General features: G+C 36.8%; 1 protein-coding gene across 4 annotated transcripts in view; it reads right to left on the bottom strand.

Moving 5' to 3' along the window:
- Positions 1-13165, bottom strand: part of FANCI (Fanconi anemia complementation group I) — a 59608-nt gene that overhangs the window by 33977 nt on the left and 12466 nt on the right. For all 4 annotated transcript variants that reach the window (XM_081976865.1, XM_081976866.1, XM_081976862.1 and 1 more), the window contains exons 5-8: positions 11613-11952; positions 9164-9381; positions 4442-4643; positions 2334-2599 (exon numbers count right to left, since the gene is read on the bottom strand). In XM_081976865.1, the coding sequence (XP_081832991.1) occupies positions 2334-2599; positions 4442-4643; positions 9164-9381; positions 11613-11952 (1026 nt within the window). The remainder of the gene's footprint in view (positions 1-2333; positions 2600-4441; positions 4644-9163; positions 9382-11612; positions 11953-13165) is intronic.

The following is a 13165-nucleotide window of genomic DNA, read 5'->3' as shown; positions in this document are numbered from 1 at the left end:
CAGTAGGCCCATTGTGCGCAAGAGAGGAGGTCATCATCAGCTCGCATCTAAATAGGTGTTTGTTTAATTTACAGTGGCCCGTTAGGATACCCGTTATAAGGCGTAGCCTTTTCCTGGTCATTGACAAATTTCTTCTTGCCGCAGCTTTATCCGGACAGCTTAGAAGAGCCTTGGATAAATTGCAGCCAATGGTCCCAGCGCTACGGAGCGTTCTTCGATAAGATTTTTGGCTACCGTCATGGTCAAACCCACGAAGGGCTCTGGTCGAGAAGGCTGAAGCCTGGCAGTCCCCTTGGCCAAAGAATCGGCAGCCCTATTACCTTTGTTGTAATTATGCCCTTTAATCCAACTGACTTTCACGGCGTTGCTTGACGACGCCTCAATGAGGGTGCGGTGGCATTGTTGTACTACTTCTGACGTGAGACGTGGTCTGGACAGGGTTAGTGTTTGTCTGCAATCCGTGTAGATGTGCACGTTTTTGCCAGTGATGTTTTTATTGGCTATGCCGCTATAGATATGCCAATTAGTTCTGTTTGAAGAACCCTTGGCATGGTACCAAGGGCTTGACTAAGGTTCAGTTTGAGGGATTTGGAGTAAATTCCACAGGCTGAGCCCATTTTGGTTTTAGATCCATCAGTGTAGATGTTTATTACACCTGTCATTGAGTTGTTGCCAGTACCTTCCGTGTTGATTATGTAGGGTTTGTTAAAAGCAAATAGTGGCACTGCAGAGTCCACTCTAGCCTCCAATAGTGGAAGCGAGTTTGTCGCCTCTTTCCAGATGCGAGTCCTCTGCAGGCCAACTCCTACACTGGGTTCAATTCCTACAGTGCGGAAGCGAAACATTGTAGTTAAGGCGACCTCCTTGACATATCTGTCGAGGAGCGTCAAACCCAGAATCACTTCCAACGCCCTGGTCGGTGTGGTTTTCATGGCACCCGTTATATTGAGGCATGTCATTTTTTGAACATGGTATAATTTCCGGCTGTTTACTGTCTGGGAGGCTTTATGTCCCCAGACAATAGCCCCATAAGTTAGCATAAGTCTTATGACAGCTTTGTAGGTCCACATGACCACTCTGGGAGAGAATTCCCAGGTCTTACCAATGGTTCGCCTACATTGTTCATACGAGATGTATGCTTTTTGTATTCTCTTAGTGATGTGAGAGTTCCACAATAGTTTGCTATCGAATGTTACTCCAAGGTGCTTGACCTCGGAAGCGAAACTTAACTTAATATTGAATAGTGTGGGTGCTGGCAGCGGTCCCAGTTTCCTCTATCTTGTGAAAAGGAGCATTTCGGTCTTCTTGGGGTTAATGGACAGAGTATATTCAGTGCACCATTTTTCTATGATCCGAAGAGCCGCTTGCATACGTTCGCAGAGCGAGCTCTCAAATTTGCCTGTTTGCGTATGCTATTGTGTAGTGGTTGTGGTTTTCAAGGCGGACAATGAGGCTGTCCAGAACCATGTTCCATAGTAGAGGTGATAACACCCCTCCCTGCGGGCAGCCTCTTGTTACCATGCCTTTTATCTTGACATCCTGTACACTTATCTGTATGTATCTTTTAGAAAGCATCTTGAATATCCACCCGGTTACTATTTCTGGAGTGTTCCTCTCAGCTATCGAGTGGTTCATTTTATTGAAGGTTGTTTTGTCAAATGCCCCTTCGATATCAATAAATATACCATGGGTGGACTCTTTATTGTCCAGCGACCTTTCCACACGCCCTATCGCCAGATGAAGGGCTGTGTCCGTTGATCTCCCAGGAGTATAAGCATGTTGATTAGCGTAAAGTGGGTGGTTTGATAATACTTCATCCCTAATGTATCTTTCACATAGCCTCTCCATTGTTTTTAGGGAGCAGGATGAGAGGCTTATGGGTCGGTATGCTTTGGGTGTGGTATAGTCCATCCTCCCTGGTTTTGGTACTAACACCACTTTGACCTCCCTCCAAGCCTTTGGGATGTATCTTAGAGCCAGGGATGACAACCTGAACAACCCTGCCAGGTGCGGAATGTGCGGAATGATGTTCCAAGCCGTTTTTTCCAGAACCTTTTCCAAATACGTTTTTTTCTTTTTGATAACTTTAATAGCAAATGAAATACAAAGGAGGTTCAAAAATGACCAATTTTCCAATTCAAAAGAAGTTTGCGTCACTCTCTGTTCGCCAGTTATCTCAGCTTGGAAAAAGAGATCGGAACACGTATGCTACTTTTTTTCTATCTATTACCGTTTCCTCTGTACACCGTAAAACCATAAAAAATGCAGCACCCTGTCACTGTATATCACAATTCACAAATTGACATAAAAAACAAAAGTAATATAAATCGTACCGTCATATAATTCCACTTTAATAACAACTTGTTGCATAAAGGTCCTTTTTAAAATCCCTAAGACTTCCCAACAAATGGCTTCATTGCCAAGATGGCCGAATCCTACCACTTGTGAACTTCTATTTAGCGAAATTTGAGTGTAAATCGAGTATCCAGAAGAAAATGAGCCCAGGCTAGTTTGGCTTAACGAACCTTTGCCTGATAGGTTCAATGTGCTGATCAACTTTACATATCCATATACAGCAACTAGTCTTGTATCAACTGATCTAAATTAAATGAGAAGACATTTACACTAGGTACAGTTTACATAAGTGTAGAATATTTGTAACTGATTGTGCAAAAGTAACGATACGAAAAAGGACATTGTAAAATTGCGCTTTCAACAAAAATTTAGCAAACATTGTACATACATCATATGAATCAGTTTCTTTCCTGATTTGTTGTCAGATTAGTTTCAAATAGTATACAGGGTGTTACAAATTTGATACATTAGCTATATCTTAGAAACTATAGTTGATAGAGCTTTAGTTAAATGGAGACAAAGTTGCGCCATTTTATTGCTAAATAATTTGGTAAAAGAAAATTTTAATTTTTTTTTATTACTTCCGGAGATATCCGACCAAAGCCGAAAAAGTCAAATTTCTATTTCAATTTTTTACCACTATTGGCGTTTCAAGATAAAAGATACTCCCTCTGGTAATCAGTTTTGAAAACAGTTTCGGGCATTCCAGCTCTAATTTCTCCGTTTGCTTACATTGATTTTGGTTAGGAATTTAGCAAATATGAATTGACAGTGTCATATTATTTATAATGCTAGGTTAGAAACGGGCTGCCCGATTTCAGTTCAACTGGCGCTGCAATCTTAACTTGAAACGCCAATTAGTTATTATTTTGGAAAATCAATGGCACCTTCTGGAGGCACTTTTTTATGCTCTTGAAGAAAACAGCTTTAGTTTTCAGCTCCGACGTTTTGCTTTTTAGATACCATCATCAACTTCAATTTTTCAAATACGGACCCACACCTTTTATTTCGATTTTTAATATCTACAGACCTTTCGAAACCAATTATGTGTCACACTTGTCAAACAAATCTATCTAGTGTATTACGTACTTGGTAATTTAAGTTTTTTAAATAAATTAAGCAATTGAAATTAATATGTTATCAAAATGAGTAGATCAGTTAGTTTGATATAATTTAATAATTAGGTCCATTAGTCCTTCGAAAAAAAAAAGAAAGAGTTTCTTATAGTACCTTAAATTTATTTAAAAAAAAATGTTTTTGGTTGATTTTTTATTTATCAGATACTCACATGTTTGAATTCGAGGTTGTGTTAAAAAGAGCAAAACCTAATTCTTAAATCATATCAAACTAAATTATCTACTCATTATGACAACATATGAATTCCAAATGCATTAGTTTCGGTCATTAGGTCTGTAACTACTAAAAAATGAAATAAAAACGTCACGTACGTATTTGAAAAATTGTTGAAAAAAAGTTGATGATGGTATCTGAAAAACAAAACGTCGGAGCTGGAAACTAAAACTATTTTCTTGAAGAGCATGAAAAATTGCATCCAGAAGGTGCCATTGATTTTCAATAATATCAATCATAAAGTGGTAAAAAAAATAAAACAGAAATTTTTTAAATTTTTTTTACCAAATTATTTAGCAATAAAATGCGCAACTTTGGCTTCATTTAACTAAAGCTCTAACAACTATACTTTCAGGGATAGCAATGAATGCATCGAATCCACCCTGTATTATTTTTCATTATACTACTCTGAAATAGTATATGTATTTTCGACGTGTCATTAACGATACCTTTCATTAACAGACGTTGAAATAGTATATTGGGTTCTGGGCACTTTAGGTGTCACCGTATTTTTAGTTCTTTTTTGATGAAATCCATGTCAGATTGTTTATTTAACTTACTTTTACTAAAATAAAGTTGGATGAATCACTTTTTGGCAGGAAAAACATATTATTATGTTATTTCTTTCTTATGGCATTGTCCATACTAAAATACACACAGCTGCTCTCACTGATATCAAAATCTGTTTAAGCGTAAGTTATGTCGTGTAAAAAATGAATAACGTCAAAATACTTACCTTGAATATAAACATTTTCTAAAAATTAGAATAAACTGATCTCTAATCGCAGAGGACACTTTTGTTAACGGCGTTAGAGCGTCAACTAATTGAATTGCAACTTGATTTGTAATTTGCATCAAACTCTCAATCATTTCCACAATGCAATTTTGGTTCTCCAACATCAATAATGGTGATGTTTTACTTAGATAGTACAAACAGTCTGAAACACATAGAACTTTATTAGTTTCAAATAACGTTTGACATAAAACGGCAACTATACTGAACCAAATGCAGTTTTAAATACTCTAATTATTATCTGAATAGTTTCGAAAAAAAATCTCAATTTTTCGTTTTTATTATAATTTCTGACATTATTTGAAGAGATATCCCAAAACTAAAACCCGATTTACAATTCCACTTTTTCCCAGCTAGACGATGACGCCTTCAAATTTGTCGTCCAACATTTCGTCACTCGGCCATCATCATCAACTTTTTTTTTTCTAATGTGCGACATATTAGATTTATAGGTGAAAAAATAACTTGTTCTATTCTGATTTCCGTGATGTATAACTTTCTATGATTTGATTTTGCTTTGTAATTTAGTAAAAAATTTCAATAAAACCTAATATTTTGTTGACTTCATAAAAAATGTCTCTTGTATGAACACCTACTTGACAGTAGGTACTTGTCAAACAAAATTAGTCGATTTAGGCACGGTACTTTCAAATCCGAATAAATTTATTCTTAGGATAATTTCTATAGCAATGACGGAATTGACCAATAGCAGCGTCTGATTTCACGGTTTCCATAGATATTATCCTTAGAATAAAGTTATTCTAAACTGAAAGTGGGGCTTACAGATATTTCCAATTTAAATAAAATTTTCAAATGAAAAAAACTTATTTACTCACCTCTAACCTAACTTTGCCTTCTGAAAACCATATTGCAGATTTCACAGCAAGACTTATAAAAGCAAAATAAAAAAAATAAAAATATAAAAAAAAAATTTAATCTGTAATTTTATGTCTTCTGTGAATGCCGGTTCTTGTTATATGACGTCCCTGTCGTGATCTACTTGGTCTCCATTTTTGATAAACATGCCGTTTTGACATCATTCAACTCTTGGGTTTTGATTAAGTTTTTTCCCCCTTGGAGAATAAAAAACCAAGCAACCTGCCATCTTGAAACCAGAACTGGGTTTTTTGATCAAGGTTTTTTTCCCCTGTGTATAATAAAAAAAACAAACACCACTTTATGTACACCTGGGTTCAGCAAACCTTGTAGAATGACAGCCAGCAGACGGTGAATCTAGTTAAGCCTCTGAAGATGGGTGTCTAAATACACCCGAAACATGTCAGCCAGATAAAAACTTAATAAATATTTTGTGGAGATCTACTCTGTGTTTTGTTTTCACTTAAAAGCAAAATAAGTTTATTTGAAATCTTTGAAAAGGCAAGAGCAGCAGAAAATTTATTTGAATTAAAGTTATTGTCCTTTCGATTTCGATCGATGTGTGGATCACTTATTTCGTCGTATGTACTAGTACTGTCAAAATTAAAAAAAATCAAGGTCAACTAAGACAATTGTTCCGACATAGTCTGAACGTTTTAGGAATTCCCAGACTTTTAGTTTTTTACGACATACAATAAACTGCCTTCCATTTACCAGATTTCTTAAACTGCTAAAAACGGGCTTGGTAATCCCGGGAAAATTTCTTTATTTCTCAATATAGGGTACCTAACCAGTAATAAACCTAATTTCGTTTATGACTAAGTACGTGCTGGCTACAAGAACCGCTGAAACAAACGTGGGCGGAAACAACTTTCAGATCAGCACAAATCGAGGATGTCCACAAGGAGGGGTCCTGTCACCCTTAATGTGGAGTGTGGTAGTAGACAAACTTCTCAGAATTCTTACCGGGAACGGAGTAACTTGTCCTGGTTACAGTTGTCTTGGCTATGCTGACGACATAGTCATTATGGCAAAAGGCAAATTTGAAGGAACCCTCTGTGATCTCGTAATCTAGAGACCACCAGAAGATGGTGTTTACCAGTGGGATTGAGATGTAACTCATCAAAACTCAACGACGAAAACTTAGAATGGCGGCAAGAGGTTAAGTATCTAGGACTTACCCTAGACTCAAAACTTATCTGGAACCGCCACGTAGAAAGGATTGCCAGCAAGGCAAGGTCATCACTGATGGTGTGCAGTAACATTGCGGGAAAGACGTGGGGTTGTAACCCATCAATACTGCGATGGATGTATTCCTATGGTCACATATGGCGCAGTAGTGTGGCACAGAAAAACCGAACTTGCCACAACAAGGAAAACATTAGAGAAGGTGCAGAAACTTACGGGAGCAACGAGATCGACCCTCACGGCAGCACTAGAGGTAATTCTCGACCTCACACCGCTCCACATCATGATTAGAAGAACTGCTTAGGGGCACATCTCAGGTTGGATAAGGCCGGATTTAAAATGAGAGCACACAGTGCAAGGGACTCACTGCCTACAGGCAGTGCACACCTCGCCGATCTCCCAACCGACGAAATCATCAGGAAGTTTAGTTTCGAAAAACAATTTCGAACGGAACTGAGCACCAAGAGAGATTGGAGCAAAGAATCCATTCAAACATTGTGAAAAAATACCATAATATGGTATACGGACGGATCTAAAACTCCCGAGGGGACTGGAGCAGGCTCGGGAGTCTACGGGCCTCACACCAAATACTCCGAACCCATGGGCCAGTTCCCTAGCATTTTTCAAGCGGAAATTCACGCCATAGAAAGGTGTATTCAGTCTAATCTCGACAGGAAATACCGGAACAAGGAAATTGCGATTCTTTCCGACAGCCAAGCAGCCATCAAAGCGTTGAGCTCATCTAACATCAACTCGATGATGGTTCTGGAGTGCCTAGGAAAGCTCAATGATCTAGGAAGAAACAACAAGGTAACTTTCCTCTGGGTTCCGGGGCACGTCGGAGTAAAGGGTAACGAACAAGCAGATACTCTGGCACGAAAAGGAGCATCAGCGCCACTGATCGGGTCAGAACCATTCTGCAGCATTGGAAAAGCATATGTCCAGAAAATACTTAATAAAGCTGAAGAAGAACTGAGAGCAACGCACTGGCAAAGACTTCCAGGACTGAGGCAGGCCAAGGATCTCCTCGGCAATTTTAACCGAGCAAGATCGAAGACACTGATTAACCTCAGCAAAATTAGTCTCAAGGCATTAACGGGGTTTTTAACGGGTCATTGTCGACTCAGAAAACACCTAAGGAAGCTAGGCTAGACCTAAGAAGAGGACAGTACCTGCAGGTTCTGCGGAGAAGAACCAGAAACGCCCCACCACATCTTGCTGGAGTGTTATGCTGTATGCCACAGAAGATTAAACACACTGGGATTACACCAGCTGGCTGTGGAAGAAATATCTCGAACAGACCCACTCAAGATCCTGAAATTCCTAAAGGAACTAAATCTTGAGGGGCTCCTATGAACAAGGAAACCTTGAGATAGCAGAAGAAGATGGGGTACAATAGATCAAATCAGGTCGCAGAACATCTGTCACCATCTACACCTACCATTAAATTACATTACAAGTACGTGCTCGAAATAAGAAATAATGCTATACCCCTGTAATTGTGAGCTTTATATGACTGGTCCTTTGAAGAGTTCTGAAAACTCATGGATGATTCTAACGGTATGAAGGGCCTATAGGCGGGGTAAAAGTTGATAAAAAGGTTGGAAATGGAGCGGACAGTCAGTCTTTTGGAGTGAATCTCACTTACAACTACTAATATCTCTCTCTCTCTCTCTCTCAATATATCTCCTTTTTATTCTCTGTATAAACTACAAACTTATACAAACTTCTACTCAAGAAACACAATAATTCTTTCCAAGTGCAAAATCATACTCTTTCGCTATCATTAAAATTAAAGCATTTATTTATTCTCTCCGCAGTTGTCCTGCACTTAAAGTTAGTTAGTTTATAGTACTAAGTGTTAGAAAATTGTTAATAAAATCGGAATGAAAATAGAAATTGAGTGTGATAATCATTTCTCGCACAAAAAAACTGGTCATTCGAAAAATCAAAAGTCCCAACAACTAAAGTTATAAGTTGAAGGGCGCCAACAACCTATAGTCAGTTTGACACTAAGATCCTTGGTACGACGGAGAGAAGAACGCTGTTCGTCATAACAATATTACTTTTTATTGAAATTTGTGACTTACAAAGAAAAAAATATAGAAAATTATAAATCACTGAAATCAAAATAAAACGGGTTTATTTTTAATCTAAAAATCTAATATGTCGCCCACAAGAGAAAATAAGGGTGATGATGGTTTCCGATAACAAAACGTCGGACGACAAATTTGAACATTATACATATTTAGATTTTCATCGTATAGCTGGAAAAAGTGGCTATGTAAATGTGCTTTTAGATTTGGGATATCTCTTCAAGTAGATAATGTTAGAAATTAATAATAACCAAAAATTTAAATTCAAGATTTTTTCGAATATCTTCGGATAATTATAGTTTGTAAACGGTTTAGCTACTGCGCAAACTTTGCCCCATTATAAACTTTTTCGTAACTCTTTAGTTTTTAAGAGATTTCAATGGTGAGGGCCAAATTTGAGTTACTCTGTAGGTAATTAATTTAAATCATGAAACTCTTCAAAGTTTTGAATTGACAATAATTTATGCTTTCATGTTCTATCAAACCATATTATAGTATTATTTACCTATGTATTGGGTGGAACTAGTCCTCGTCAAAATATGATTACAAAACGTCCTCAGTAAAACGGGAGTGATGCAGGTTTTTCTTTTAATAAGTTTCAGCATTATTACAGTTCCTAATGTCCATTGTTTCTCGGCGATAATGTCTCTTCCCAAGCCGGAGCCTACGCTTAAAAGATTAAATCCAAAATTTGAAAATGCTTCTAGGAGAAAGTCCCGTTTCCTGAAAAACCAAACGACCTGTCAGAAAGTTAGCTCACTAGATTCATCAGAAACAAATAGTTAGAAAACTTAGCTTATCGTTAAGGCTATACGCTCGAAAAATAGTCGCCAAACGAGATTTGTTAGTTTTTGGTATACGTAAAGAAAGTATCATATAATAGTTATTTACATTACTAGTGTGGTATGAGCATTTTTATAGTAAGAGTGGGAAACATTGCGATGACGAGATCGAAGATCGGTAAAGCACCCTAAGAGTACAATAAAACAATCATTATCGCACTAGAGACTGTAAAATCCCTCATTACGTAACTCAAAGTTAGAATTAAAAAATGATAATTCTGATAATCTGTGTTAATCGTAGATACAATATTGTACAATACTCGTGTGGTATGGCAAATTAATGGACGATCGTGTGATCACAACTCGATATCGTCGTCGCAATGCTTCCCAATCGTGACTATAAAAAGCTCATACCACACTAGTAATGTAAATAACTATTACATCTACTTTTAAGGGCAACTACGTGGTCACTCTTTAAATTTAGGTCTATCTCCGACTGTATCACAGTCGGAGATATCACAGTTACCGTAAAACTACCAGTCCATCTGTTGTTTTACGCTTTATGTGCAGGGCAATAGGGTGACTACAAGGTAGCTATTTTAACCTAAAGAAGAGTCACGTATCTGCAAGGATACCATTTTAATCGTCAAAAAGTCGTAAGTTTCAAGTGTACTTCAAGATTCCATTCAACGATTAAAAATAGTCACGTGCCCTTTATAAATAAATTTGATAAACGAAAACGATCACGTGATCATTTTTAGGCCGACTTTTAATCGTTTAATAATAACCTTTAGGTTGCTATTTTGACATTGAAAACAGTCAAGTTAATCTTCAGAAATACCTTTCAGACCTTCAAAGCAACATTTCACTTTTAATATGATCAAAAAATGAAAAAAGTATAAATAAATATGGCAGAGTTTAACGCGGATGTAATGAATGACAGGAATGAATGGCGGAATTTACCCAAAAACACTTTCTTGTCATTCATTACATCCGCGTTAAACTATTCCATGTTTTGCACTTCCTTGGGTAGGATCACGCGCAACGGTTGGCTTTAGCGTCACCCGTGCTGAAGCGAGATGTTGTCCACAATATGTGGATCTTCTTGCGAAAATCACAATTGTGTCGCTGCTGGCCGTCTGTGATATCCATGTTTGTTTTTTGTCCCTCCTTTTCCAGGTTACACCCGTATATGTTTCACCATGAGTATGTTAGTTGGTTTTTGAACCTCCTTTCATACAGATGGAGTTACATACCTGATGAAGCCAAAAAGCAGAAACACGTGTCGCCGGGTTATCATCCTTGTTTCTTTTTACTTCACTTTTTTTTGCGGAATTTACCCAAAAAACACTTTCCTGTCAGTATAAATAAAGTATGGTACAAGAATACTATGTTAACCGTAATAACGGTTGTAGTTGAATTTGATAGTTGAAAACAATCACGTAATCTTAAAAGAAATTCCTTTCAATCGTAAAAATTATCACGTGACCTTCATAACAGAATTTTAACTTTAAATATGGTCACGTGATTGCTAAGATTCTATTTTAAGCGTAAGAAGAGTCAAGTGATCTTTAAGTTTCCATCAGACGCTTGAAAACGTTCACGTGACCTTTTTAGGCCCACTGTTAATCGTAAAAATGATCACGTGACCTTCAGAGCAACATTCTGACCTTAAATATGGTCCTGTGACTTCAGGGATGCTATTTTAACCGCAAGAAAAGTCAAGTGACCATTCGATGCTTGAAAATAGTCAGGTGACCATTGTAGGTAAATTTAATAGTTGAGAACAATTACGTGACCTTCAGAAATTTCTTTCAATCGTAAATATGGCCACCAAAATACGCATGAGTGTATAGCCTTACCGAATAGTTTATAGGTTGTCCCTAGAATGTGAGAAAAAATTCTACCACCATGTTTTTGAGACTTAAGTATGACTATCTAACCCAACAACTTACCTTGATCCAAAAGTGGATAATGTCAGAGATACAGAGTGTCAAAGTCGTTTTAGTTTTTCGTAATTATTTTTTTTATAAATAGCATATTGCATCAAAATTTCCGACATTATCCACTTTTGGAGTTAGTTGGGTTAGATCGTCATATTTAACCATCAAGAACACTGTGGTAGCATTTTTTTCGGTAATCTTAGGAACACTCTGTCAAATTATAGCTTACTGAAGCTCCATAATTTGTGTAAACAACTTCTCAGGTTCGGTCGAGGCGGTTTGAATTTCCCGATACCAACAGGAGGAACTTCTTTTGTTTTGTTCGACGTAAAATCTCACAATGGCATGACGTACAATGTCGAACGCAGATTCTTCGTACTGCGCAGCAGTAGATATTGCAAACAACACCAAAAGTTGGGAAGGATGCAGTATAAAGTCTGGTGATTTTTCCGCATTTTTTAGCGACGTTATGTGATCTTTTATACAACTGTGACCCAATGCAGCGGCCGATTGTATGTGAAATAATACCATACTTTCAGCGTCGAGAGCTTCGTGATCTTCGGCGTTCTCTAAAAATGTAAGAAATTGTTCCAATCAATTAATTTATAAAAGCAATACAGAGAAACAGAGTAATAAAATAATGCCCGATACTCCGACTGTTGTTAAATTACTTTTTGAGCAGTGTTGCCCACCTTAAATGTAAATAATATAATTTCCCCATAAACGCTTTAAAATAGTTGCCAGATTTCACTAAAATTCCTAATTTTTTTTTTAGGTTTATTGAAGTTTTGCTTTAACTCTACTTTTTTATTTATTGCGTGTGTCCACTTAAAATGCTATTAATACGTTATCGCTCAACATGGATTTGCTGATCTCAAAACAGATATCATTTTGTTCTTGAATTTTTAAAAGATTTTTAAAATAGGTCTCAAGCAAAATTCAAGTAATGAACCTATAACATTTAATGAATTTAAGTGAAAGCAAAACTCAGAGTCGATCTCCATAAATATACAGGGTGATTCCAAAGTTGGTGCTTTCCTTTCACCTGCGAATAGGGCTTCAAAAAATAAGGTTTTTTTTCCTTTGACGCTTTTTCGAAATATGAACAATAACGAAGATACAGGGTGTCAATGTTTTACTGAAAAAAACAAAATAAAAAATAACTTTAATAAAATAAATTTAATTTTAACTAACTACAGGTTATTCCTTATCAACAGACATAAACAAAAACAAAAGATTTCAGCCGCCTTTGAACTAAGTTTTAATAATTTGACATTTTAAATTAAAACAGCATTTAATTTTAGGCACGCATTAAGACGGTTTTTATTTTTTACTTGAAAGCGGTGCGTCGTAGCAAAAAATAATAAAAGGGATTTTATTTTTAGAAATGAACAAGGAATTCAATAATAAATTTTATGTTGTTCAATAAAAAATTATACGCGCGCCACTGGTAAACGCAAAAAAATTGTTGTTTCTTGGAAAATTTCCTTTCCACGTAGCTACTGACACCTACAAAATTTTGTTTAATTACTTTAAGTGGTTTGGCCAAAATCATTAAATTTTTATTTTTTCAGTAAAACTTTGACACCCTGTATCTTCGTTAAGTTAGATAAGATAAGTTAGACACTGAACAGGTTAAAATTTAAAAAAGGGGGGAGAATTTTCCCTTTTTTTCTCTTTCACTAAGGTAGTGTGACCGTGTGGGGCTTCATGGCTTGGGTGCAGCCGGACATGAAGTGGACAAAATGGTTCCTACCACCACAGGAAACGGAAGTCTGGGGG

Source organism: Ips typographus, linkage group LG3, assembly GCF_016097725.1.
Source record: "Ips typographus isolate SLU linkage group LG3, UJ_Ityp_2.0, whole genome shotgun sequence".
NCBI lineage: Eukaryota > Metazoa > Arthropoda > Insecta > Coleoptera > Curculionidae > Ips > Ips typographus.
The sequence above is the reverse complement of the archived record's forward strand: the minus strand, read 5'-3'. Positions and strand labels throughout refer to the sequence as shown.